The 27,955-nt window shown below is 40.0% G+C and overlaps 4 protein-coding genes across 7 annotated transcripts in view; 2 read left to right on the top strand and 2 right to left on the bottom strand.

Annotated features, from left to right (window-relative positions):
- Positions 1-27,955, top strand: part of BEX3 (brain expressed X-linked 3) — a 296,936-nt gene that overhangs the window by 188,025 nt on the left and 80,956 nt on the right. The gene's annotated exons all lie outside the window — the stretch shown is intronic.
- The window catches only part of TCEAL7 (transcription elongation factor A like 7), a 63,633-nt gene that overhangs the window by 13,851 nt on the left and 21,827 nt on the right, over positions 1-27,955 (top strand). The window lies entirely within an intron of this gene.
- Positions 1,571-21,927, bottom strand: LOC132357278 (transcription elongation factor A protein-like 5). The gene is given in 3 exon segments (XM_059910595.1): positions 1,571-1,600; positions 1,602-2,168; positions 21,307-21,927. Coding segments are annotated over 2 exon segments (570 nt in total). The 5' UTR covers positions 2,142-2,168; positions 21,307-21,927.
- LOC132356885 (protein BEX1-like) lies at positions 23,561-25,272 on the bottom strand. Of its 3 annotated transcripts, none has more exons than XM_059910065.1 (3): positions 25,249-25,272; positions 24,535-24,612; positions 23,561-24,200 (listed from the first exon to the last, which is right to left on the bottom strand). In XM_059910065.1, the coding sequence occupies exon 3, from the start codon at positions 24,193-24,195 to the stop codon at positions 23,809-23,811; it is 387 nt and encodes a 128-aa protein (XP_059766048.1). In that variant the 5' UTR covers positions 24,196-24,200; positions 24,535-24,612; positions 25,249-25,272; the 3' UTR covers positions 23,561-23,808. The 3 variants fall into 3 exon arrangements, with proteins under 3 accessions (XP_059766048.1, XP_059766047.1, XP_059766046.1); XM_059910064.1 differs by lacking the exon at positions 25,249-25,272 and adding an exon at positions 25,016-25,173; XM_059910063.1 differs by lacking the exon at positions 25,249-25,272 and adding an exon at positions 24,872-24,980.

Below are 27,955 nucleotides of genomic sequence, written 5' to 3' on the forward strand. Positions count from 1 at the left end.
AGAGATTCTGATACCTTGGATCTGAGGCAGGAGCCAGGATTCTGCATTTTCAACAAGGTAGGTGATTTCGATGCAGGTGGTCTGCTAGTAGCTAGCAAACTTTGAGAAACACTACTATATCCAATGTTAAAGTTATTTAACAATGGATTGTGGTATAATCCCTCTCTTGCTGTGTTCCTTTTGGAGTGGTGAGTTTCAATTGCTAAAGAATGAAATGATGTGCTCAAGGTTATGTATTCAATCAGGGACAGAACTGGGCCAAAAATTGAGGCCTTCTGACTCAATGATTAATGTATTGATTTTTAAGCTTCTATCATGTGCTGTAGGTACCAAAATGAATAAGATAAATTCTTTGCTTTGAATAAGGCAAGTCTAGTGGGCTAATTATAATGCCTGAAAATGCATTAATTAAGATTTTACAAAGCATTTTTCCACATTTCATGTCAGGATTAATAAAACTATAACGTGAGAAGGGGGACCTTCTCCATAGTTCAGTAGGGAACATAGTGGGGTGTAACTCACTAGAGACTCCAGGGAAATCAAAGGGGCTTTGTTACCTTGAGGACTTCAGCTCACCAGCAGCAGTGAGGCCCTTAGGAGAGTACAGGACACATGAGAAGAGGGAGAGTGTCCTTCAGACACAGCATTACCTGGGGGAGAGTGACACCCACCTCTCAGCTGTCTGGATTTATTTATGGACACAAGTGAGAGCTCCCTCAGCCCTCTCCCAAACATCTGATGGGGTTCTGGTCCTGCTAGTGCAGGGGAGAGGGTAGGAACCAGCCCAACACAGTTCACACACTCAGTATGTCATCGGATCTTCTCCACAGCCCTGGAAGGCAAGCTTTATCCCCAGTTCACAGATGAGAAGACTGTTCCCTACGGCAGTGGTTCTGTAATAACTGCCAGGTTGATTCCTCCAGCTGCGAGTCCCAGAGATGATGTGTTTTATGCATTATTTCACATCCTGACAACAGGAATTTTAAGTGTCTCCACTACCTTCATAAACTCACTGAGCAGTTATTTTGATTGCTTGGTATTTTCCTATGTTTCAAATCTTTTATTATTTATTTTATGATAAAAGTAATCTCTGTATTTTAGGGGGAAAAGTACAGGTGAAAGGATAATCTCTACCACCAGCACCCAGAGAAAACCATTATTTTGCTTTTGGTCTACTCAGTTTCAGTTTTCCCTGTACATGGATGTATTGTGTAACTTTTTTGGGTTTTTTTTTTTTCAAAAACGGGCAGATGTTGTATATGCGGTTCTGAAAACTGGTGTTTTTCTTTATTGTTATTTTACAGTGTACCATGAACACCTCTTCCATGCACGTGGGTGAAAATCCCCTACTGAAACACAGAGAGCACTGTAGTTGGATCAAAAGGCTGCTGATAACGAGAGTGACACCTAAGGCAAAGTATCAGCGTAAGGTTAAAGCACATAGCCTGGCAAATGCCGGCCAGGGAAAGCAGGGTCAGCGATATTCTCATCAGAGGAGTCAGAATTGAAGGCCAAAGGCATTAAAGATATGGGATATCATGTAAGCCCCTCTGGCCCCTACCTCCGCCCCTCATTCCCCTGACACCCCGTTGGCCCCTTGGGGTGAATGGATCCTGTACATCTGTTTGCATCCAGTGAAAGTCACCTATTTTCTGTCTTTTCCTTAGCTCTTCCTGAGCCCTTGACATATCTGCACATTCTCTCATCATCTCCTCACTGCCCAGATGCCTTTTCTGTAAGTTGTCCTGATAGTCCTTGGGGGAATCGTCCGTCCCCCTGTCCGTTTTTCTTTTTGCTTTCCGGGGCACATAGTCTTCAGCGGGGCGCTTTTCGGCAGCCCGCGGCTGACTCTCTGGCTTTGCCTGGGATTCCAGCTTGCCCTCACCGTGTGGTTTTCCCTCAGCTTCGGACTTGCCCTGCTTTTCTCCCTTCCCCTCATCTTCTGGCTGTCCCTCGTCTTCTGGCTGTCCCTCATTCTGGAGCTCCTGCTCATGTTCTGACTTCCCCTCCACTTCTGGCTTTTCTTCCTCATCTGACTTTCCTTCATCTTCTGTATCTACTGCATCTTTTGACTTTCCCTCATTGTCTGGGTTTCCTTCATTTTCTGGCTTTCCTTCATTTTCTCTGTAGACCTTCTCCATGTTGAGATTTGCCCTCCTTTGCCTGTCCTAGGAGACAAAACGGAGACAAAGGAGACCGAGGACTTAGGTGGTGAAATACAGGTTCTGATAAGTATTTGCCTCTGTGATTTAGGATCTTCATGGCCTACCCCTATGGGCAGGGTGCACTCCCGCCCATACATTTTCTCCTTTCTTTCCCAGTGTATGCAAGGTTGGCACACATGATAACATGAGCCCACCTTGCAGACACTTCCACAGGTGTTTATCCCTACATTTAAGTGGGCTGTGCTGACAAGTGTATAAGAGCAGATTTGTCCCTAAACTTTGCTCCGGCCTTGGCTATGCCGGTAACAGTTTTAACTGGGTGGTCCCAACTTAGACTGACCCGCAAGAATCCTGGCCAGTTTCTTTTTCCCCTTGTCTACAGTTGTAAGACTTGTAGAACTGCAGATAGAACCAGACAATGGCCAGTTCTCAGATATCAGAGATACTCTGTTATCTTCAAGGACTTCACAGATGCCACACCTGCCAACTCTCACTTCCTTGTTTTCCCCTCTGTCTTCACCAGCCATAAAGCACCAGGTTCCCTTAGGGTCCTGACAGAGGCCATGTATTCTGAGACCGGAATAGGGAGGCTTGGAGGAGGGGTGGCAGGTAGTGAACTCCCCAACTTCTGCTCAGGCTTTAGTCACTCCTACTCCCAGGGGTCCTGGGGCAGTTGCCCTCTTCCATTGACCTGCACTGATACTGCAGGTCTTTCCTTTCCTTGTCTGGGTTGGTGCCTACAACCACAGACCCAAAGACCTGTAGAGAGACAGGAGACAGATGGTGAATGAGGGACTGAGAAGTGAATGAGTGGCAATGAGGACACTGATTCTTTTCCGACTCTAGCTGTCAATACTTTCCCAGCTCCTGCCATACCCTTGCCCTTTCCCTTGCTTCTCTGATCCCCCTCTACAGCTCCTCCCTAACAGCCTCCTTTTTTTTTTAACCACTGAGAAATGGCAGAGAGAGATTATTTCCAAAGTGTTTCTATGTTTCCCAATCTTCCTTCCAAATTTCTGTCTCACTTTTCCTTGTGAGATTCAGGACAGTGATGTTCAGAAGGCATATCCAGCTTTGCTCAGGTCTCTGCCTTCCAAACCCTCACCCCAGGGTGCCCAGATAGAACGAGCCCATCCCTCATTCTGAAAATGGTGATGGTAGAGTCAGGGAGCATGGCAGAAATGTCCAGAGCGTTCCTGCCACCGCTTCCCTTTCCACATACACAGAAAGACCACATTTTCCTGCAATGCAAGAGACAAATTATTTCCAAACTCATTAAAAATTTTGGTCCATGTTACCTCCTCTCAACTCTTCCTAGTTCAGGAGTCACTCCTGCCCTATAGGGAGCTGGTCTCCAGACTGAACTTCAGTCCCCCTCCTCTGTAGCACCTCTCCCTCTCCCCTCTCCCTCATCCCCCTCCCCCCACATCCCCCCCTGCAAAAAGGACGAAAGTGGAGAAGAGCAGGCCTGGCCCCTTTGCAAGGGGGTCTGCCCTCCCCATCCTGGGTTCACAGGCGTTGCCCTCCTCCCTCCACCCCGGAAGGATCAGGCCATTTCCTCTCCATCCCCCTCCGCTAGCCTTTTCCCTCTGTCAGATGTTCCCCGATAACCTGCCTCCTAAGAGATCCCAACTGGTACCCATTCTTATCCTCTGGCCCCTCTCCATCTCCTCCCACCAAGCCCTCCATCTCTTGCACCAAATGGATGGGCATCAGGGAAGGGGTAGAGAGAATCCAGTCCTAGACCTGCTCTGGTCTTTGCCCTCTGCCACCCCCACCCCAGGTGTCCGCAGGAGGCAGTGAATTTGTGACCATCTCAGGGAGATGCCTCCTTCTCACATTTCTTGCTGCCATAAGCCCGTACTTATCCAGGGAAATAAGAGATGGTACCCGGACCTCTCCCCCAACACTCACACAATTTTCTGCGCCAAAACGAATAAGGGTGGGAGGAGGGTGGCATCTGGAAAGCAGACCGGATCCTGTGTAGCCTCTGTCTGTTACTACCCCTACCTCAAGTGTCCCCTTCCCCACTCCGGCTAGTACCGACCTGCAACCTTGCAGGGCTATAGGGCAGTTTTCCCCTTGGTCCCTCAGTCTGAAATCTATCTTCCTCCACGGAAATAGGGAGCTGATACCTGGAAGAGAGGGACTTCTGTACGCATCGGCTCCCGATCACATGAAGGAAACGTCACCAGTGGGCTCGGGTCCCTAGTTCTCCCTCCTGCAGGAAGTGCCTCAGGAGTCAGCCCACTTCTTCCCTTCACTGGCCCCTTCCCGCCTCACCTTTCTTCAGTACCCTCCCCTGACTGCTTGAGGCCCTGTCACTCATTTTGGTCGTGGCTAATCCCAGAGGTCAAATGGGGCCCCTTCTCCCTGTGGTATGTATTTGTTCTTCTGTCTGATCAGGGGCTGCGTCTTCTCCCAGGGCTACTGGCCCCACTGATCCATCTCTGAGGAATTTCTTTCTTTCTCTCGTTTGATCTCAAAGTGCCTACCCCCTCCATCTACTTCTCCACTCTGACACTGGTGCTCATTCCTGTCTTCCAGACCTTCACATAACAGGTACAGGGTGCATTGGTAGGTAGGGAAGCAGGTAGTTGAAATAGGGATTTTATTTTCTTCTAAATAATTTTTTTCAGTTTTATTTAACTTATTTCCCTCACCGTGGGTTATTTTTATAAGCAAAAAGTTAAATAAAGCTATTTTCATTTGGGAAAAAGAACATGTTTAAGGTAGAGGAAACAACCAACATCCCCAAATTGTGAGAGCAACTTAAGTTCCTAATATTAATTTTTACTAGAAAATGGATTTGACTGTCTACTTACAAAAGAATTTTTAAAGTTTTCATAAATAGCTGCTTCTGTCATGTTCTACCGAAAATACATGTATTTAATATTCCCAAACAATAGCTGAGTGTTAAGTGCACTTGCTGGAACATGATGGCTAACACAATATCAGTCTTGAAAATTTGGCCCATGGCTATTTTCATTCAGAGGTTTAGCTGTGCAGCAAGGCAGCTGAGGATCTGAGGGGTGCCGACATGGTCTGATCTTCCCTGCCCTATCAAGAGGGGAGGAATATGCTGTCCCGACCCCTTCTCACCTTTCAGAGCCTCTCATCCTTTGCATTCAGGCACCTGACTGTTGCTTACCCAAAAATATACATGGAGAGGTGACCAAGGTGGTGACTTCAATAAATGCTTTTGGCTCCTTCCCTCCCTCCCCCAAATTCCCACAGAGATTATGCAACTCCAGCAGAGATGGGAATGCTGTTCTGACAACTGGAAACCAAAACAGATCCCTTCTAGACCCCTGCAGCAGAGGGTTTCCATAAAGCCTGTAGAAATGATTGTTGGGGGGAGAGCCTCCAGACCTGCTTGCTGTCTACCCTTATTCCCAGTGCCCAGGTGGAAACTTCCTTGACCCTGTCTACTACTTACCACCTAACTAAGGAGATGCAGCCTGCTGGGTCTTTCAACTCTATTATCTTTACCTCCAGGGCACCTAGGAGGAGCCTAGCCACGCTGAAGAGTTGCTTCCTGCCAGTCCACACCCACCCTGCTGCTCTCTCAGCCAGATTTAGACCAGTGTCTAAGGAACTCTGACAGGCCGACCATACTGATTGACCTAGACCAGGTGTTTTCAGCTGAGGAAGTCTGTGGACCACCTGAAATAATATGCAAGGTAGCATATGCTTAGAAGGTAGTAGAGTATGTAGACTTATGAAAAGAAGAGCTGTACCCTAGGAGCCTCAGAAACCCTGATACATGAGCAGGTTGACATCATGAAGAAGCAGAAGCTATGAGGCAGAAAAAAGACAGAAGGAGAAGGAGCTACTTGGGAATGAGACAGGAAGGAGAAGAGACAAATAGCAGCTGAGCTATGTTAGAGGGAGAGCACTTACTCCTTGGGTTCAGGCATTCTTAACTAAAGAAACCCCTGGAATTATGTTCAAAATAATGTGCATGTGTGTGTGTGGGGGGGTAGGGTATACACATTTTTACTGGGTGTGTACATTTGCCTAGGATAGGATCCATTACTTTCATTAGATGCTCAAAGGGGTAATATTAAAAAAAGGGAGAAGGTCAACTGGCCTAGAAAATATATTTTCATATACATCTTTTTTCAAATAGGACTATGTCTATTTCTTAGGAGAAACTAACAGAACAATTAGCCATTTTAAAGTGTACAACTCAGTGGCATATAGTACATTCATGATGTTGTGAATCTATCACCTCTATCTAGTTCCAAAACATTTTCATCAACTCCATACCCATTAAGCAGTCACTCCCAATTCTCCTCTTCCCTTAGTACCTAGCAACAACTAATCTACCTTCTGCCTCTATGGAATTATCTACTTTGGATATTTCATATAAGTGAAATCATTCAATATTTGACCATTTGTGCCTGGCTTCTTTCACTTAGCATAATGCTTTCAAGGTTCATTCACATTGTAGCATGTACAGTATTTCATTCCTTTTTATGGCTGAATAATATTTCATTGTATGTCTATATCATATTTTGTTGATCCATTCAGACATTGATGGATATCTGGGTTGTTTCCACCTTTTGACTATTGTGAATAGTGTTGCCTTAAACATTTGTGTATAAGTTTTTATGTGGATGTATGTTTTTATTTCTCCTGGGTATATGCCTAGGAATGGAATTGCTGGATCATATGGTAATTTTTTTTTATTCTAATTTTTTTTTAATCAGTCATCAATTTTATACACATCAGTGTATACATGTCAATCCCAATCGCCCAATTCAGCACACCACCATCCCCACCCCACCACAGTTTTCCCCCCCTTGGTGTCCATACGTTTGTTCTCTACATCTGTGTCTCAACTTCTGCCCTGCAACCCGGTTCATCTGTACCATTTTTCTAGGTTCCACATACATGCATTAATATACGATATTTGTTTTTCTCTTTCTGAATTACTTCACTCTGTATGACAGTCTCTAGATCCATCCACGTCTCAACAAATGACTCAATTTTGTTGCTTTTTATGGCTGAGTAATATTCCATTGTATATATGTACCACATCTTCTTTATCCATTCGTCTGTTGATGGGCATTTAGGTTGCTTCCATGACCTGGCTATTGTAAATAGTGCTGCAATGAACACTCGGGTGCATGTGTCTTTTTGAATTACGGTTTTCTCTGGGTATATGCCCAGTAGTGGGATTGCTGGGTCATATGGTAATTCTATTTTTAGTTTTTTAAGGAACCTCCATACTGTTCTCCATAGTGGCTGTATCAATTTACATTCCCACCAACAGTGCAAGAGGGTTCCATTTTCTCCACACCCTCTCCAGCATTTACTGTTTCTAGATTTTTTGATGATGGCCATTCTGACTGGTGTGAGGTGATACCTCATTGTAGTTTTTATTTGCATTTCTCTAATAATTAGTGATGTTGAGCATCTTTTCATGTGCTTCATGGCCGTCTGTATGTCTTCTTTGGAGAAATGTCTATTTAGATCTTCTGCCCATTTTTGGATTGGGGTGTTTGTTTCTTTAATATTGAGCTGAATGAGCTGTTTATATATTTTGGAGATTAATCCTTTGTCCATTGATTCATTTGCAAATATTTTCTCCCATTCTGAGGGTTGTCTTTTCGTCTTGTTTATGGTTTCCTTTGCTGTGCAAAAGCTTTTACGTTTCATTAGGTCCCATTTGTTTATTTTTGTTTTTATTTCCATTATTCTAGGAGATGGATCAAAAAAGATCTTGCTGTGATTTATGTCAAAGAGTGTTCTTCCTATGTTTTCCTCTAAGAGTTTTATAGTGTCCAGTCTTACATTTAGGTCTCTAATCCATTTTGAGTTTATTTTTGTGTATGGTGTTAGGGAGTATTCTAATTTCATTCTTTTACATGTAGCTGTCCAGTTTTCCCAGCACCACTTATTGAAGAGACTGTCTTTTCTCCATTGTATATCCTTGCCTCCTTTGTCATAGATTAGTTGACCATAGGTGCGTGGGTTTATCTCTGGGCTTTCTATCTTGTTCCATTGATCTATGTTTCTGTTTTTGTGCCAGTACCATATTGTCTTGATTACTGTAGCTTTGTAGTATAGTGAGAAATCAGGGAGTCTGATTCCTCCAGCTCCGTTTTTTTCCCTCAAGACTGCTTTGGCTATTCGGGGTCTTTTGTGTCTCCATACAAATTTTAAGATGATTTGTTCTAGCTCCGTAAAAAATGCCATTGGTAATTTGATAGGGATTGCATTGAATCTGTAGATTGCTTTGGGTAGTATACTCATTTTCACAATGTTGGTTCTTCCAATCCAAGAACATGGTATATCTCTCCATCTGTTGGTATCATCTTTAATTTCTTTCATCAGTGTCTTATAGTTTTCTGCATACAGGTCTTTTGTCTCCCTCGGTAGGTTTATTCCTAGGTATTTTATTCTTTTTGTTGCAATGGTAAATGGGAGTGTTTCCATAATTTCTCTTTCAGATTTTTCATCATTAGTATATAGGAATGCAAGAGATTTCTGTGCATTAATTTTGTATCCTGCAACTTGACCAAATTCATTAATTAGCTCTAGCAGTTTTCTGGTGGCAGTTTTCGGATTCTCTATGTATAGTATCATGTCATCCACAAACAGTGACAGTTTTACTTCTTCTTTTCCAATTTGTATTCCTTTTATTTCTTTTTCTTCTCTGATTGCTGTGGCTAGGACTTCCAGAACTATGTTGAATAATAGTGGTGAGAGTGGACATCCTTGTCTCGTTCCTGATCTTAGAGGAAATGCTTTCAGTTTTTCACCGTTGAGAATGATGTTTGCTGTGGGTTTGTCATATATGGCCTTTATTATGTTGAGGTAGGTTCCCTCTATGCCCACTTTCTGGAGAATTTTTATCATAAATGGGTGTTGAATTTTGTCAAAAGCTTTTTCTGCATCTATTGAGATGATCATATGGTTTTTATTCTTCAATTTGTTAATATGGTGTATCACATTGATTGATTTGCGTATATTGAAGAATCCTTGCATCCCTGGGATAAATCCCACTTGATCGTGGTGTATGATCCTTTTAATGTGTTGTTGGATTCTGTTTGCTAGTATTTTGTTGAGGATTCTTGCATCTATATTCATCAGTGATATTGGTCTGTAATTTTCTTTTTTTGTAGTGTCTTTGTCTGGTTTTGGTATCAGGGTGATGGTGGCCTCATAGAATGAGTTTGGGAGTGTTCCTTCCTCTGCAATTTTTTGGAAGAGCTTGAGAAGGATAGGTGTTAGCTCTTCTCTAAATGTTTGATAGAATTCACCTGTGAAGCCATCTGGTCCTGGACTTTTGTTTGTGGGAAGATTTTTAATCACAGTTTCAATTTCATTACTTGTGATTGGTCTGTTCATATTTTCTGTTTCTTCCTGGTTCAGTCTTGGAAGGTTATACCTTTCGAAGAATTTGTCCATTTCTTCCAGGTTGTCCATTTTATTGGCATAGAGTTGCTTGTAGTAGTCTCTTAGGATGCTTTGTATTTCTGTGGTGTCTGTTGTAACTTCTCCTTTTTCGTTTCTGATTTTATTGATTTGAGTCCTCTCCCTCTTTTTCTTGATGAGTCTGGCTAATGGCTTATCAATTTTATTTATCTTCTCAAAGAATCAGCTTTTAGTTTTATTGATCCTTGCTATTGTTTTCTTTGTTTCTATTTCATTTATTTCCGCTCTGATCTTTATGATTTCTTTCCTTCTGCTAACTTTGGGTTTTGTTTGTTCTTCTTTCTCTAGTTTCTTTAGGTGTAAGGTTAGATTGTTTACTTGAGATTTTTCTTGTTTCTTGAGGTAGGCTTGTATAGCTATAAACTTCCCTCTTAGAACTGCTTTTGCTGCATCCCATAGGTTTTGGGTCGTCGTGTTTTCATTGTCATTTGTCTCTAGGTATTTTTTGATTTCCTCTTTGATTTCTTCAGTGATCTCTTGGTTATTTACTAACGTATTGTTTAGCCTCCATGTGTTTGTGTTTTTTACGTTTTTTTCCCTGTAATTGATTTCTAATCTCATAGCGTTGTGGTCAGAAAAGATGCTTGATATGATTTCAATTTTCTTAAATTTACTGAGGCTTGATTTGTGACCCAAGATGTGATCTATCCTGGAGAATGTTCCATGCACACTTGAGAAGAAAGTGTAATCTGCTGTTTTTGGATGGAATGTCCTATAAATATCAATTAAATCTATCTGGTCTAGTGTGTCATTTAAAGCTTCTGTTTCCTTATTTATTTTCATTTTGGATGATCTGTCCAATGGTGTAAGTGAGGTGTTAAAGTCCCCCACTATTATTGTGTTACTGTCAATTTCCTCTTTTATAGCTGTTACCAGTTGCCTTATGTATTGAGGTGCTCCTATGTTGGGTGCATATATATTTATAATTGTTATATCTTCTTCTTGGATTGATCCCTTGATCATTATGTAGTGTCCTTTCCTTGTCTCTTGTAACATTCTTTATTTTAAAGTCTATTTTATCTGATATGAGTATAGCTATTCCAGCTTTCTTTTGATTTCCATTTGCATGGAATATCTTTTTCCACCCCCTCACTTTCAGTCTGTATGTGTCCCTAGGTCTAAAGTGGGTCTCTTGTAGACAGCATATATATGGGTCTTGTTTTTGTATCCATTCAGCAAGCCTGTGTCTTTTGGTTGGAGCATTTAATCCATTCACGTTTAAGGTAATTATCGATATGTACGTTCCTATGACCATTTTCTTAATTGTTTTGGGTTTGTTTTTGTAGGTCCTTTTCTTCTCTTGTGTTTCCCACTTAGAGAAGTTCCTTTAGCATTTGTTGTAGAGCTGGTTTGGTGGTGCTGAATTCTCTTAGCTTTTGCTTGTCTGTAAAGCTTTTGATTTCTGCATCAAATCTAAATGAGATCCTTGCCGGGTAGAGTAATCTTGGTTGTAGGTTCTTCCCTTTCATCACTTTAAGTATATCATGCCCCTCCCTTCTGGCTTGTAGAGTTTCTGCTGAGAAATCAGCTGTTAACCTTATGGGAGTTCCCTTGTATGTTATTTGTCATTTTTCCCCTGTTGCTTTCAATAATTTTTCTTTGCCTTTAATTTTTGCCACTTTGATTACTATGTGTCTTGGCATGTTTCTCCTTGGGTTTATCCTGTATGGGACTCTCTGCGCTTCCTGGACTTGGGTGGCTATTTCCTTTCCCATGTTAGGGAAGTTTTCGACTATAATCTCTTCAAATATTTTCTCTGGTCCTTTCTCTCTCTCTTCTCTTTCTGGGACCCCTATAATGCGAATGTTGTTGCAATTAATGTTGTCCCAGAGGTCTCTTAGGCTCTCTTCATTTCTTTTCATTCTTTTTTCTTTAGTCTGTTCCGCAGCAGTGAATTCCACCATTCTGTCTTCCAGGTCACTTATCCGTTCTTCTGCCTCAGTTATTCTGCTATTGATTCCTTCTAGTGTAGTTTTCATTTCAGTTATTGTATTGGTCATCTCTGTTTGTTTGTTCTTTAATTCTTCTAGGTCTTTGTTAAACATTTCTTGCATCTTCTCAGTCTTTGCCTCCATTCTTTTTCCTGTGTCCTGGATCATCTTCACTATCATTATTCTGAATTCTTTTTCTGGAAGGTTGCCTATCTCCACTTCATTTGTTGTTTTTCTGGGGTTTTTTCTTGTTCCTTCATCTGGTATATAGCCCTCTGTCTTTTCATCTTGTCTATCTTTCTGTAAATGTGGTTTTTGTTCCACAGGCTGCAGGATTGTAGTTTTTCTTGCTTCTGCTGTCTGCCCTCTGGTGGTTGAAGCTATCTAAGAGGCTTGATGGGAGGCTCTGGTGGTGGGTAGAGCTGACTGTTGCTGTGTCGGTCAGAGCTCTGTAAAACTTTAATCCACTTGACTGTTGATGGGTGGGGCTGGGTTCCCTCCCTGTTGGTTGTTTTGCCTGAGGCAACCCAACACTGGAGCCTACCTGGGCTCTTTGGTGGGGCTAATGGCAGACTCTGGGAAGGCTCACACCAAGGAGTACTTCCCAGAACCTCCGCTGCCAGTGTCCTTGTCCCCACGGTGAAACAGAGCCAGCCCCCACCTCTGCAGGAGACCCTCCAACACTAGCAGGTAGGTCTGGTTCAGTCTTCCCCAGGATCACTGCTCCTTCCCCCGGGTCCCGATGCGCACACTATTTTGTGTGCGCCCTCCAAGAGTGGGGTCTCTGTTTCCCCCAGTCCTGTCGAAGTCCTGCAATCAGTTCCCACTAGGCTTCAAAGTCTGATTCTCTATGAATTCCTCCTCCCATTGCCGGACCCCCAGGTTGGGAAGCCTGACGTGGGGCTCAGAACCTCCACTCCAGTGGGTGGACTTCTGTGGTATAAGTGTTCGTCAGTCTGTGCGTCACCCACGCAGCAGTTTTGGGATTTGATTTTACTCTGATTGCGCCCCTCTTACCATCTCACCGTGGCTTCTCCTCTGTCCTTGGACGTGGGGTATCCTCCTTGGTGCAGTCCAGTGTCTTCCTGTCGATGATTGTCCAGCAGCCAGTTGTGATTTTGGTGCTCTCGCAAGAGGGAGTGAGAGCACGTCTTTGTACTCTGCCATCTTGTTTAATCTCCTCATATGGTAATTTTATATCTAACTATTTGGGGAACTGCCAAACTGTTTTCCACAGTGGCTGCAACATTTTGCATTCCTACCAGCAATGTATGAGGGTTCCAATTTCTCCACATTCTCCAAAGCAATGGTTAATTTCCATTTTTAATTTTTATAATCCTAGTGGGGGAGAAGTGGCTTTGATTTGCATTTTCCTAATGACTAATGATATTGAGCATCTTATGTGTTTATTGGATATTTATATATCTTCTTTAGAGAAATATCTATTCAACTTCTTTGCCCATTTTTAATTGGGTTGTCTTTTTGTTGTTGAATTGTAGGAATTCTTCATATATTCTGGATACTTATCAAATATATGATTTCCAAATATTTTCTCCCATTATGTGGATTGTCTTCACTTTCTTGATAGTGTCTTGTGATTCGCAAAACTTTTAAATTTTTATGAAATGCAATGTATCTGTTTTTCTTTTGTTGTTCATGCTTTTAATGTCATATCTAAGAATCCATTGCCAAATCCAAGGACATGAAGATTTATCACTTTGTTTTCTTCTAAGAGTTTTAAAGTTTTGGCTCATATATTTAGGTCTTGGGTCCATTTTGAGTTAATTTTTTTAATATGGTGTGAGTTCATTTTTCTTTATGGCTTTATAAGATGTGAAGATTCTTCTGATGTCAGTGCACAACACACTGTCACACAAATGAATAAAAGGCATTTTTGCAAAAAAATATATTACAATTTACCCCCTTGATGTCTTGACATCTGTTTTAAGTTCAATTATTTGGGATATTTGAGTGGCCCAAATAGTAGAGGATATTTACAGAGAGTAGGGAATAAGTTGCCCTAAACAGCATAGAAAACATTTTATTGTGAGAATTAAAAGAAGGAAAACAAATAGAAGAATGAGGAGTCTTTGTAGGCCAGCCATAACCAAATTCCCTATTGATATGGCGTTAGCCAAGAAAACAGATCTGAAGTTTTCACAGTCTCTAACAATATTTTTGGTAGACTTGAAAAGTGTTATAAATATGAATTATATATTTTATGACAAAAAATCTTGGTGACAAGTCCAGTAGTTATGTTCTTGGAGTGTACGAACTGATAGTTTAGTAAAACATATAGAAAAAGTTAGTGGTATTTATAGCCAAGGAGAAGGGGTAGTTGTGTTCATGGTCAGAGATGTAAGACAGGAGGTAGTGGTGGAAAGTTGGAGTGGGGGAGTAGGATAAAGTGCTAGAGAGTGGGAGGTCCTCTTCCCAGGTGGTTGAGGAGTGGTCTAGGAGGCAGTTGCCCCCTGAGGAAAGCAATAATCTCTATTAATTTTTATAATGGCATTAATAGTACTGTAGTAACCTCTATAAGATTTCCCTTTAGGCATAAGAGTATAGAGGTGTACACCTTTTGGCAGAGAGCAAAACATAAACCAGGGTCATTGGCTAAGTAAATTATGAACTCAGGACATGTAATAAAATCACTAAAATCAAAGGGAGAAAAGCAATAAATTTATTGTGTCCAATTTGTCAGTGTCTTAGGAAAGGTAGCACATAGGCATTGCCGGGACTCTAGTCTTAGTGACTGGCATGAAGTCTTTCCCCATTGAATGATCTTGGCACTCTTGTCAAAATTCACTTGACTTACATGCGAGAGTTATTTTGGGGCACTCTATTCTATTCCATTGGTCTATATGTGTCTTTATGCCAGAACTACACTGTTTGATTACTGTAGCTTTATGGTAAGTTTTGAAACCAGGAAGTGTGAGTCCTCCAAATTTGTTCTTCAATTTCAAGGTTGTTTTGGCTATTTAAGGTCTCTTGAGATTCCATATGAATTTTTTAAAAATGTATTATTGGCTGCGTTGGGTCTTTGTTGCTGCGCTCGGGCTTTCTCTAGTTGCAGAGAGCGGAGGCTACTCTTTGTTGTGGTGCACTGGCTTCTCATTGCAGTGGCTTCTCTTGTTGTGGAGCACAGGCTCTAGGTGTGCGGGCTTCAGTAGTTGTGGCACGTGGGCTCAGTAGTTGTGGCTCGCAGGCTCAAGAGCACAGGCTCAATAGTTTGGCGCATGGGCTTAGTTGCTCCGTGGCATGTGGGATCTTCCTGGACCAGGGATTGAACCTGTGTCCCCTGCATCGGCGGGCAGACTCTTAACCACCGCACCACCAGGGAAGTCCTCATATGAATTTTAAAATAAGATTTTTCTGTACCTGAGTAAAACATCGTTGGGATTTTGATAGGGGTTGCACTGAATCCTGTAAATTGTTTTGACTAGTATTGACATCTTAGCAATACTGTCTTCAATTCCACAAACACGAGATGTCTCTGTTTATTTGTGTTTTGTATTTTTCAGTGTAAAAGTGCTTTTCACCCTTGCTTAAATTTATACCGAAATATTTTATTCTTTTTGATGCTATTGTAAAAAAATTATTCCCTTAAGTTCCTTTTCAGATTGTTCACAGTTGGTGTATAGAAACACAACCAATTTTTATGCGTTGATTTATCTGCAACTTTGCTGAATTCATTTCTTAGTTCTAACAGTTTTATTGAGGACTCTTTAGGGTTTTCAACCTATAGGATCATGTCATCTGTGAACAGAGATATTTACTTCTTCCTTTCCAATACAGTATGGATTTTTTTCTCACCTAATTGCTTGGGCTATGCCTTCCAGTACTATATTGAGTAGAAGTGATGAAGGTGACCTCCTTCTCTCATTTCTGATCTCAAAGGAAAAGCTTTCAATTTTTCACCACTAAGTGTGGTGTTAGTTCTGGGCTTCTCATAGAAAGCATTTATTATGTTAAGGTAGTTTCCTTCTATTCCTAGTTTGCTGAGTGTTTTTATCATGAAAGAGTGTTGAATTTTGTCAAATGTTTTTCCTGCAACAATTGAGATAATCATGTATTTTTTCCTTCCTTCTCTTAATGTGGTTTATTACATTAATATATTTTTATATGTTGAACAATACTTACATCCAGGAATAAAGCCCACTTGGTCATGGTATATAATCCTTCTAATGCACTGCTGAATTCCATTTGCTAGTACTTTGGAATTAATATTCATATGGGATATTAGTCTGTAGTTTTCATTTCTTGTAGTGTCTTTGTCTGGATTTAGTATTAAGATACAGCTGGCTTGACAGAATGAGTTATAAAGTGTTCCAAATTTTTTGGAAGCATTTGAAAAAGACTGGTGTTAGTTCTTCTTTAAATATTTGGTATAATTTACCAGTGACACCATCCTGTCCTGGGCTTTTCTTTGTTGAGAACTTTTTGATTATTGATTCAATCTCCTTACTCATTACTGTTCTGCTCACATTTTATATTTCTTCAGTATTCAGTCCTGGTAGGTTGTGTGTTTCTAGGAATTTGTCTATTTCATCCAGGTTATCCAATTTGTTGACATACAATTGTTCATAGTCCTCTCTTTTAATCTTTTTTATATCTGTAAAACTAGTAGTAATGTCCCCTCTGTAAGTTAATTTTAGGTACATAGATATTCTTTTTTTCCCTACTCAACCTAGCTGAAGATTTTTCAATTTTGTTGATCTTTTTGAAGAACTAACTCTTGGTTTCATTTTTTTCCTCTATAGCTTTTCTATTATCTATTATATTTGTCTCTGCTCTAATCTTTATTATTTCATTCCTTTTAATAGCTTTAGGTTTAATTTGCTATTCTTTTTCTACTTCCTTGATATGTAAAGTCAGCTTTTCGTGTGAGATCTTTTTTCTTTTTTAATGTAAGTGTTCGTAGCTATAAGTTTCCCTCTAAACTCTGCTTTCACTGCCTCCCATAAATTTTGGTATGATGTGTCATTTTCATTTGTCTCAGATATTTTCTAAGTTCTCTTGTGATTTCTTCTTTGACCCATTGGTCAAAGTTTAATAAACTTTTCTTGAGTTCCTTTGGAACCCAAGATCTCTGGGCAGTCCATCTTCATCTTTCTATTTTCCAGTGTTTTCCTATGCTTCTTGTTGTGATATGTCTATGGTTTTTCAGTTGTAAGATGAAAGGTGTGGAAGGGATGGTGTGGCTCTATCTTATCCAGAACTGGAAGTCTGCAGGTCAGATTTTTGCTGTTCAATAAAGTTGAATCCAGCTCAGGTCTGGCTATGGTCCTACAGCTTCTCAGATGTATGGCAAGACACTTGTACTCTCTTAGCCTGTGTCCTTATTTATTGTTGTAGAGAGAGGTCTTAGGATTTCTAACAATCTGTCTCTATCCATCTCTGAGAATCAAAATGTCTTTTGACGAGAAAGGTTACATTTTGATGAAGTCCAATATATTGATTTGTTTTCTGTTAGAGTTTGTTTTTTTGAATTCTAATTTAAAAATTTTTACAAACTCAAAGTCCCTAAAAGTTTCTCCTATTTTTTTTCTAGAAATTTTGTTTTACATAAAATTATTTTTTACCTAAAAAATTATTTATTATATTATAAATTATTTATTATATTATATTATTATTATATTATAAAAAATTTATTTTTTACATAAAATTTCTAGAAATTTTATGTTTTACCTTACATTTAGGTCTTTGACACAGTTTGACTCAACTTTTTATATGATATGAGATAAAGTTATTCTAATTATGATGATGATGATGGTGATCATGATCATGATCATTAATAAAGGTTCAATTGGAACTAGTTGTTCCAACTAGTTGTTGTTCCAACAACATCAATTATCAAAAAGAGTGTCTATTCCACCATCAAATTGCCTTGGAATCTTTGTCAAAAGCATATATGTGTGAATCTATTTCTTGACTATTCTGTTCCATTGATCAATTTGTCTATATTTATGCTGATACCACACTGTTTTGATTATGGCACCATTATTATAAGTCTTGCAATAAGGTAGTGAAAGTTTTCCAAAATGTTTCTCTTCTCAAAGTTGTTTGGACTATTCTCAGTTCTTTGGATTTTTTTAATGTAAATTTTAGAATCAGATTGTCAGTTTCTATTAAAAACTGCTGTGATTTATGTCATGAATGTTTTATAGTTTTCAATGTGCAGATCTTACACATCTTTTGTCAAGTTTATCCCTAAATAATTCATATTTCTGATGTTACTGTAAATGACGTGTTTTAAATTTTATTCTGGCTGTTCATTACTTGTAGAGAGCTGAATATTTTTCCTTAAAATTCATGTTCACCCAGCACTTCAGAATGTGACCTTATTTGAAAATAGGGTCTTTGAAGACATAGTTAACTAAGAATTGAGATGAGAGCATACTGAATTAGGATGGGCCACAAGCCAAGGAATGCCTAGGGCCACCAGAGCTGGAAGAGGTAAGGAAGCATTTTTCCCTAGAGCCTTCAGAGAGAACTTAGCATTACTGACACTTTGATTTGGACTTCTGGTGTACTGAACTGTGAGAGAATAAATTTCTCAGTTTTTTTAAAGCCACCAAGTTTATGGTTATTTGTTAACAGCAGTCTCAGAAAACTAGAAATACAACTAAATTTGTATACTGATCTTTTATCCTGCAACCTTTCTAAACTCACTTATTAGCTCTAGTAGTTTTTGTATATTACATAGGATTTTCTACATGGACTATCATGTTTTCTATGAATAAAGATTTTTCTATTTTCTTCCTTTGCAATCTGTATGACTTTTATTTCTCTTTCTTATCTTATTGTATTGGCTAGAACTTCTAATACAGTGTTGAATCTAATTTGTGAAAGTGTCCATTTTTGCCTTGTTTCTTATCTTAGGGGGAAAACATTTAGCCTTTAGGCACACATCATTATGTAGGTTTTTCATAGATGTATTGTATCAGGTTGAGGAAGGTCTCTTCTATATCTGGTTGCTGAGTATTTTAATCAGTAAGAGATTTTAAAATTTTAGCAAATTTTTTTTCATTCTCCCTTGAGATGATCATATGTTTTTTTCTCTTTTATGTCAATATAGTGAATTATGATTTTCAAATATTAACCTTGCCTTGAATCCTTGGGATAAACCTTACTTGATGATGGTGTACTGTAATTTTTATATGTAATTGAATTAGATTTTACTAAAGTTTTGTTAAGAATTTTTGCATATATGTCCATGAAGGAGATTGGTTTGTAGTTATCTTTCCTTGTAATATAATTGTCTGGTTAGTTATCTGGGTAATTCTACCCTTGTAGGATGAGTTGGGAAGTATTCCGTCCTCTTCAGTTTTCTAAGGATTTGGCATATAATTGGTGTTATGGCATCCTTAAATGTTTGGTAGAATTACCAGTAAAGCCATCTCGACCTATAGTTTTCTTCAGAGGAAGTGTTTTAAATGAAATTTCCATTTACTTAACAACTATAGGCCTTTCTTCTATTCTAATATAAATGTTTATACTATAAAATTTCCTGAGTGCTACTTTTGCCACATCCCACAAATTATTATATGTTGAGTTTTCATTTTCACTCAGTTCAAAATATAATTTCCCTTTTGATTTCTTCTTTGAGTTATTTAGATCTGTATTGTTTCATGTTAATTTAAATATTTGGGGATTTTTCAGAGATCTTTCTGTCATTAGCTCCTCGTTTAATTCTATTGTACTCAAAATAGCATACATTTTATGATTTGAATCCTGTTAACATTATTGAGGCTTATTTTATGGTCCTGAATATGGACTATCTTGGTAAATATTCCACGTGCATGTGAAACAAATGTACATTCTATTGTTGTTGGTGGCAAGTTCTACAATTGTCAACTAGGTGAATTGGTTCATAGTGTTGTACTTGCTGATTTTCTGTCTACTTGTTCTATCAATATTTTAGAGAAGGTGACTGTAATTGTGGATTTGTCTCTTTATCCTTGTAGTTCTATCAATTTTGGCTTCATGTATTTTGAAGCACTGCAATATGTGAATGTTTATGATTGTTTTGTCCTCTTGACAAACTCACCACTTAAAGTTATGTAATGACATTCTATGACCATAATTTCCCTGGTATTATTCTTTTCTCTGAAATTTATTGTAACTGATATCAATATAACCACTCAAGCTTTGTTCTGACTGGTTAAGATTGTTCATCTTTTTCTATTCTTTTACTTGTAATCAGTTTGTATCTTTAAATTTCAATTAAGGTTCTTATAGGCAGTATATATTTGTGTCTTGCTTTTCTATACAATCTGACAATCTCTGCTTTATAATTGAGGTCTTTAGACCATTTACATTAATGTGATTATTGGTATTGACATGTTTGGGTTTTAATCAAGTATCTTGCTATCTGTTTACATTTGTCCCATCTGTTCTTTGTTCTCTTTTCCCTCCAACATTTTTTTGAATGAGTATTCTTAAGATTCCATTTTATCTCATATGTTGGTAATATACATTTTTAACATTTCAGAACCTACCTTCAAGTGATATTAAGGTATAGAATAAGAACTTTAAGATTGTGTACTTCCATTCCCTATCTCCTGGCCTTTGTGCTACTATTGACATATATTTTACTCCCACACGTTATAAATCCTACAGTACACAGTTGGGGGCAATCCGAAGGCTCATGTTGTTTCCCCTCTCTCAGAGAACTTTTCCCTCCACTGTCCGATGTTCAGCAACTGAAAATTGTTCTTTTATATATTTTGTCCTGATTTTAGTTGTTTTAGTTAGGGAAGTAAATCCAGTCCCTGTTACTCTATTTTCATTTGAAGCATAAATGTGGCTTGATGTCTCACATGATGGTTAATTTTGGAGGCTTTATTTCACTTCTAACCAAAGTGCATTTCCTATGTATCTCGACTCCCTGGAAGAGTCCAGTGTCTGTGCACTCTTCCTCTGGCTAGAAAATTCAAACTGCATTGCTTTCTTTGGTCACAAGGTGGCCCTTAAGTTTATTTTCTGAATTTCCTTCAATAGATTTGAATTTTTAAAGAAAAAAATTCAGTAATTATTTGTAGTCAACTGTTATATTATCTGCATTATTATTTCAATTTTGTTAGAAATACATAAAGATTCAAACATGTATCCTTGTTTATCATTTGCTGAATATCACTAAATCTATACTTACTCAGTTTTACATTCATCAGATATCTACTAGATATGTATGATGTGCTAAAACTCCAATGACCCAATCCATATCTACATCTCAAAACTTTCTTGAACACCGTTTTTCTTTGATAACAAAGGGCACACTCTCTAATCTCACTGCCTTCTCTTTGCTAGATTTTTTAGGCATTTATGGGAAGAATTTGTCTATCCCTTTTGTGGAGAATGGCCACTGTGAGGGAGAAAAGGAGGCTCAACACATAGAGATGATGTCAACAGGCAAATGCAGCCAGACCTTAGATATAGCTGTTCTCCTCAAAGGAACTTCATGCCCTGCTCCTTTATTGTCTTTTGCTCACTTTCTGCTGGTTGTTTGTTGCCCAAGCATTTTACATGGAGCCTGACCACCCACATACTACTCCCTTAGATGCCCTTTCAGATCCAAACACTCTGTTAAGAGCCAAGGGAAGCTGGTTAGCAGAAAGCATTCTGTCCAGAGACTAGAATCCTAAATTCATCATTCTCTGAGGTTGACAGGGCATCTTGAATCTACCTATATACGAAGAGATGTACATTTTTCTGGGCATATGCATGTCTAACCTATCAAGGTATACCATGGATTCACTCACATATGAGCTTCCAATTTCTCTTCAGGAAGGAAATGCTGAATATCCTTAGGCCAAGAAAGCCAGAATGCTTCTGTTTTCCATAGAAGCTGGTGCAAATATTGGCAATCAAGAGCGGTAAGTCTGGGAGACTTCCCTGGCAGTCCAGTGGTTGAGACTCTGCACTTCCACTGCAGGGGGCGCAGGTTTGATCCCCGGTCAGGAACTAAGATCCCGCATGGCATGGCTAAAAAATAAAATAAGAAAAAGAGTGAGAAGTTTGGTAGGGCATAAGCTTCTCAGTTCATCAATTTTCCTGTCTTTTCAACTTTAGCCTTTCTCTCTATAAACTTCTGTCTCACATGAATGTAATACCTTGTGTCTCAAGCACCTGGAGGAAGGAGGGCTTTGAAATTGATTAGGCATCTGATTCATGATGTCTGTGGTTTGCTGTGTTACATGTCATTTTCGCCTGCCTAGCCACTTTTCCCTTTGGTTTCATAAGTGCTATTGCGATGTTATATTCTAGAGCAGGGTTACCGAACTTTTTCTGTTAGGGCCAGATAATAAATATGTAGGTTTTACAGGCGGGCCATACCATTTCTTTCACAAGTACTCAATTCTGCCACTGTAGGCCAAAACCAGCCATAGATAATATGTAAATTAATAAACATGTCTGTATTCCAATTAAACTTTATGGACACCAAAATTTGAATTTCATATGATTTCTACATGTCACAAAATATTCTTGATTTTTTTCAACCATTAAAAAACATAAAATTTATTCTTAGCTCATTGGCCAAAAAAATAAGCAGTAGGCCTGATTTGGCTCATGGGCTGTGGTTTGCCAACTTCTGTTCTAGAATTCTAAGTTTATTTCCACAAAAGAAATAATATGCATAATATGTATTTCACCTACTTAGCACACTGCAAGGCAACTTTTTTTCCCAAGTTCTACTGGAACACTTAAACCCAAGAGTCCTCCAATCAGTCTTCTCATAAAGATCTCCACATTTGGGTATCCACTGAATTCACTGACATGATCTCCTGGCAACCAACTCAATATAGGATAATTTTTCACATTCATAGGTTTCACGGGGGTGGTGTGAGGAGGGACTGTCTCAAATTTTAAGTGAGCTGTTCCCTCACACATTTTGTATAGTCTCATGAATTATGGAAGTTTCTTGGGAAAGAACTACACCTAAGAAAGACCCAGACAGGCAAGGTCTTTTCCATGAAGCTAAATGGGGAGAGGGGATTTATCCACAGTTTATAGAACAGAGTGAAGATTCAATTCATTGGGAATTCCAGAGACATAGTGGGACTTTCTCACCTTAAGGATTCCTGAACATCAACAACCTGTGGAGATGGTGAGAATGGGGCACAACAACAGAGGAATGGACTTACCTACCCCTTAGCCTATTGGAGTTGTTTGTGAGTATAGGGAAGACCTGGCTTTGGGAACTTCCCCAAATAGCTGAAGGTAATATCTAAAGGGTTGGGTCATGCATATGCCACTGGGAATAAGAGTTTAAAGAAAGATTACAAACTTATTGCCTCATCAAGTGCACACAAAAGCCCTGGGAGGTGATTATTATCTTCATCTTGCTGATAAACATAATGATTTTTAAAGAGGTATGTCTCATCATTATTAGGTTTATACTTCTAAATAAGAGACCAAGGTAAGCTAAAACGAAGATTCTGTCACAAGTGCTTAGTAAGTGCTCACGTTGCTTTTATCAGGTTGTCAAGCTCTTTCATTAAGTAGTATGTGTTGTTTTGAAAAATGAGAAAATAGAGGGAGTGCCCTGGCAGTCCAGTGGTGAGGACTCGGAGCTCTCACTGCTGTGGCCCGGGTTCAATTCCTGGTCTGGGAACTAAGATCCCACAAGCCGGGCAGCGCGGCCAAAGGGAAAAAAAAGTACATGGAGGATATAATGTGTGGGTTGCCAGGACCTCAAATCTTAAAAATGAGGATGCCCTCTGAGAGTTCTAAATGGATAAATCTGATAGACAATGAACATGGCTTTCCATCTCTGTGAATAACACAAGAAATTATCTGTGGATGTGATACTGAAAACGTTGGGAAGATCTAGTACTCCAATCAGCATCATCTGGGAGTTGTCCAATGCAGGTAAAAAAAAAAAACGAGAAAATAGAGATAAGAAAATAAAAATTATTCATAGTTCTACCATAAAGAGATACTTTTACTTTATATATCCTTAGACTGTCTATTCATATATAAAATATAAACGATTTTAAGGGAAAAAACAGAGAATGCTTTTTTAAACTGCTTTATTAACATCACAATATATAAAGAACATCTCTCCATGCAATAGGTAAAACTCTCCTGCTGACAGAAACTTACAGATTGGGTCAGAAACACAACATTCAATTAGAAGTTGGTAACAGGAGACCCACAAGAAACAAGTAACACCAAAAGGTTTACAACAAAGGTACATCACAGACATGTAAGTTTAGGAAGCAGGTGTGTCTCCCTACTAACTTCAGGGAAAACATCAGGATTCAAGGCATAAGGCAAAACTCATCATGATGGTCATGGTGAGGGGGGTCCATGCTAACTGCCCACAGACTATGACTCAACTGCTTTTCCCTCAGATTTTCCATCAGCTGCCTCACCTCCTCCCCAGTCCTTTCCATATTCTCTTCTCTCATCCTTGCCTGTGGCTCTTCAAGCCTCTGAGTCATGTCCCATCTATACTGCAGGATGGGCTGCCTAACACGGAACCTCCTACGATTTCCTCTAGGTACACAATATTCACCAGCTTCCAAAGGGAGGGCGAAAGGCTCTCCTTTATTAGCATCCTGCCCCTTTTCATCCTTGTTTTCATTCTCCTGGTTGGCATTTTCCATGTAGAGATTTTTTACTGCTTGTTCCTCTTTGGACGCCATTGCTCCTACGAGACAAAAGAGAGAAGGGACTATTTTCTGGGTGGACTGATCAGCACCGAGGACAGAGGCCCTACTAAGCACCTCTCAAGACTTCCAGCCCCGGATGTAAAGGCTCTTCAAATTTTCGTTTTCCCACCTGAGAGGCTCCCTACGCCCTCTAGGGGGCCCCCAGTCCGAGCTCTCCCCCCTCCCTCGCCCAAAACCCACCATTTTCCCTGCCTATCCATGCCCACGTCTCTGCAGGCACCAAAATGGAGGACGGGGTAGGGGGGAGCATTTGGGGGGGTCTTAGGGCTATCCACACGTTCCCCCCACCTGCCCACTGTCCCCCGCACCGACCTGGGCCTATCCTCGCGGTCTCCTGCTCCTCCCGATTCTTGCTGCAAGTGCGCCGCCGCGACACTTCCACTCGCAGACCTGCAGAGAGTAAGGGTGGGGGAAGGGGGGCTGCTGCATCCGGACGCTCGGCCCCTTCTCGGCCCCGCATCTCCCACCCCCGGCTACCCCCACCCAGCGTCCCCCGCTCCCATCCTCAGCCGCCCCCGCGCCGACCACCATTTTCTACCCCGAGAAGAAGGGGGGCGGGGCGGGGCGGGGGCGTCGGAAAAGCTCGCTGTGTTGCGAGAAGCAGGCCGTCGCCTCAGGGCCGCGCGGCCCGCCCCCAGAGAAGGCCTACCGTTTTCTGTGGCCAAACGCCAGGCCGCAGGGGGCATGGGGGCTGCGGTCTCCGCCCCGGGGCAACTGGACCCCCAGGGAGGGGTCCGCAGGCCGTGTCCGCTCGCCAACGCCGCCTCTGCGAACCCCCCTCCGGGTCCCTTACCTGCTGCCCCCGCGCCTCGTATTCTTGGGGGCCGACCTCGGCCCGCACTCCCTCAGGGCCACCGGGAGCAGGGACCGAGAAGGGAGCGAGCGACGGCCGGGTCTAACACTAGAGCAGGGCACGCTCGAGTTGGCGCGGGCCGTTCACGTGTGCCCTCCGTCACCGCGGGACGCCACGCCTTCGCACCGCCCCGCTTCTGCCCCGTGGGGTCGCGAAGAGCCGGCGGTGCTCACCTCCCCCTGCCCCCCGTGTCACTTGTCCAAGCACCGGCTTGGGCCCCGACGCTTTCCTTTCTTTGTGTGTTCCTGGGCCTTTCTCTAAAGGCCACGGAAGGGCAGTATCTTCCCGGGGGGCGGGGGGCCGTTGACCATTACCAATGCTCTTCTGGGGACTTGCTTTTGCCCTCCTCTGCTCCCAGGACACACCTCCTTCCACCTGCTGTGCTTTCTGCTACCAATCTCTCCCTTTTCCCTCCACAAAAATGCATAGAAGAAATGTGTCCAGAAAAGAGCCCAGGAGAGAGGATTTTAAAAAATTCTTAATATCTCTCTGTTTTGCTCCTTTTATTTTGGACAAAAAAGTCAATATACTTTTTAAAAAGGAAGTAAATCGTTTTTATTTGAAAAACAGCGTTAAAGTTGGAAAAAAGACCAACCACCTGTCTCTTCTGCAGTCATTATATAAATATAGACTCTACAGGCAGCTACGTTTTTAGAATTTGGAAAAGGACAGGGCAGCTGATGGCTCCTCTTGTGAGTGGCCTCTAGATACATGAGGCCCTTCCATGAGGTGAGCCAATAAGTGTGTAGTGCAGCAGAGCCTTGTTTGTTTTTCAGAACTAAAACAACAACAGAAACGCCTTCACAAATATCTGATTCAAAAGGCAATAAGTATGCCTATTTGCAAATCGCATGATCATGTATTGATAGACTCCTAAGGGATCTACAATAAACCTACTGTAGAAGTAAGAATTTAATTTAGCATGGTTGTAGTTATGGATAGATATACAAAAACTCAGTTGTGTTCCTGTATGCTAGCAATGAACCATTGGAAATTGAAATTTTGTGTGTGTGTATGAAATGTATGATAGGTTCCAAAAACGTGAAATACTTAGGGATGAATTTAAGAAAACGTAGAAAACATATACATTGAAAACTACAAAAGACTGCTGAAAGAAGCTAAAGGTCAGAATAAATGTGAAGGTAAACCATGATCCTGGGTCAAGAAATTCAGTACTGTTAAGATATTAATTCTCTCCAAATTGATCTATAAATTCAGTGCAGTCAAAATAAAACTTGCAGTAGGCAACTTCATGTAAACTGATAAACTTAATCCCAAATTTATATGGAAATGCAAAGTGCCTAGAATAGACAAAATAATTTTGAAAAGAAAACCACAAATCTGGAAAATTGCATTATCTGAGTTCCAGACTTATGATGTAGTAGTAAAGGTAGTGTAGTAGTGGCATGTACAGACATTGGGCTTATCAAAAAAAAAAAAAAAAAATGTCTGCTCTTTGAAAGATATGGTTAAGAAAATGAAGTGGGAAGCTGGGAGAAAATACTTATAATATGTGTAACCAACAAAAGGTTTGTATCCAGAAGATATATAAAGAACTCTTAAATTTCAAAATAAGAAAGCAAATAATGCAATTAAAAAATTTCACAAAAGTACATATGCAAATTACCAATGAGCTCATGGAAAGATCCTCAATCTCATTAATCGTCAGGAAAATGTAAAAAACAAGACAAAACAAAACCCAGAATTAAATATCACTGCACACTCATCAGAGTAGCTAATATTTAAAAGTCAGACAATCCTAAGTATTTTTTTTAAATAGTAGTCTCTTATCCATGTCTTTACGTCACCACTTTTTTTTAAAGTCTTTATTGAATTTGTTACAAAATTGCTTCTGTTTTACGTTTTGGTTTTTTTGGCCACAAGGCATGTGGGATCTTAGTTCGCATCCCCTGCACTGGCAGGCGAAGTCTTAACCACTGTACCACCAGAGAAGTCCCCAATCCTAAGTATTTTTGAGGATATGGAACAACTGGAACTCTCATTCATTGCTGGTAAGAAGTTCAACCACCTTGAAAGACTTCAACAGTTTCTTGAAAAGTTAAACTTATACTTACCATATGTCCCAGAAATTCCACTCTTAGGAATTTTCCTAAACAGAATTGAAAACATTTCCTCAAAAAGATTTGCACAGGAATGTTCACAGCAATTTCATTTATGATAGGCCCTAAGTGGATACAATCCAAATGTCCATCAAGAAATGAATAGAGAAACAAATTTGATGTTTTCATGAATTAGAATACTACTAAGCAATAGAAAGAGGCAAACTACTGGTACAAGCAATAACAGAGATGCATCTCAAAACATATTATACTTAGGGAAAGATACCAGACACAAAATAGTACATTCTGTGTGATTCCATTTATATAAAGTTAGAGGCAAAACTAAATTATATTGATATAAATTTAATCAAATCAATGTTTGCCTGGCTTGAAGGTTGTGATTTTTCTGACTGTAAAAGGGGCATAACAGAACTTTCTTAGCTGAGGGAAATGTTCTCTATCTTGACAGAGTAGTGACTCCACTGGAAAATACATTTGTTGAAATCATTGAATTGTATAGTTAAAATGTATGTATCTTATTGTATGTAAATTATACCCCAGTAAAGGAAATTAAAAATCAAATTATCTAGGAATAAATCTAATTAAATACTTATAAGACCTCTACACTGAAAATTATAAAATAATTCTGAGAAACATTAAAGAAGACCTAAATAAGTATAGAAATATGGATTGAAAGACTCAATATTTTCAAGTGGTCAATTATTCCCAAATTGATATATAAATTCAATGCAATCCATATAAAAATCCCAGCAGGTTATTTTTCTGTTGGCAAGCAGATTCCAACTATGTATATGAAAAT

Source organism: Balaenoptera ricei, chromosome X (assembly GCF_028023285.1).
Source record: "Balaenoptera ricei isolate mBalRic1 chromosome X, mBalRic1.hap2, whole genome shotgun sequence".
In the NCBI taxonomy this organism is placed as follows: Eukaryota; Metazoa; Chordata; class Mammalia; order Artiodactyla; family Balaenopteridae; genus Balaenoptera; species Balaenoptera ricei.

Excerpts from the sequence above, each read along its gene's own strand:
- LOC132356885 (XM_059910063.1), bottom strand. The coding sequence starts at position 24,908 with ATGCCCCCTGCGGCCTGGCGTTTGGCCACAGAAAACG. Across the intron at positions 24,613-24,871 it reads GCGTTTGGCCACAGAAAACG|GTCTGCGAGTGGAAGTGTCG; the intron begins GTAGGCCTTCTC and ends TACTCTCTGCAG. Across the intron at positions 24,201-24,534 it reads GACCGCGAGGATAGGCCCAG|GAGCAATGGCGTCCAAAGAG; the intron begins GTCGGTGCGGGG and ends TTTGTCTCGTAG.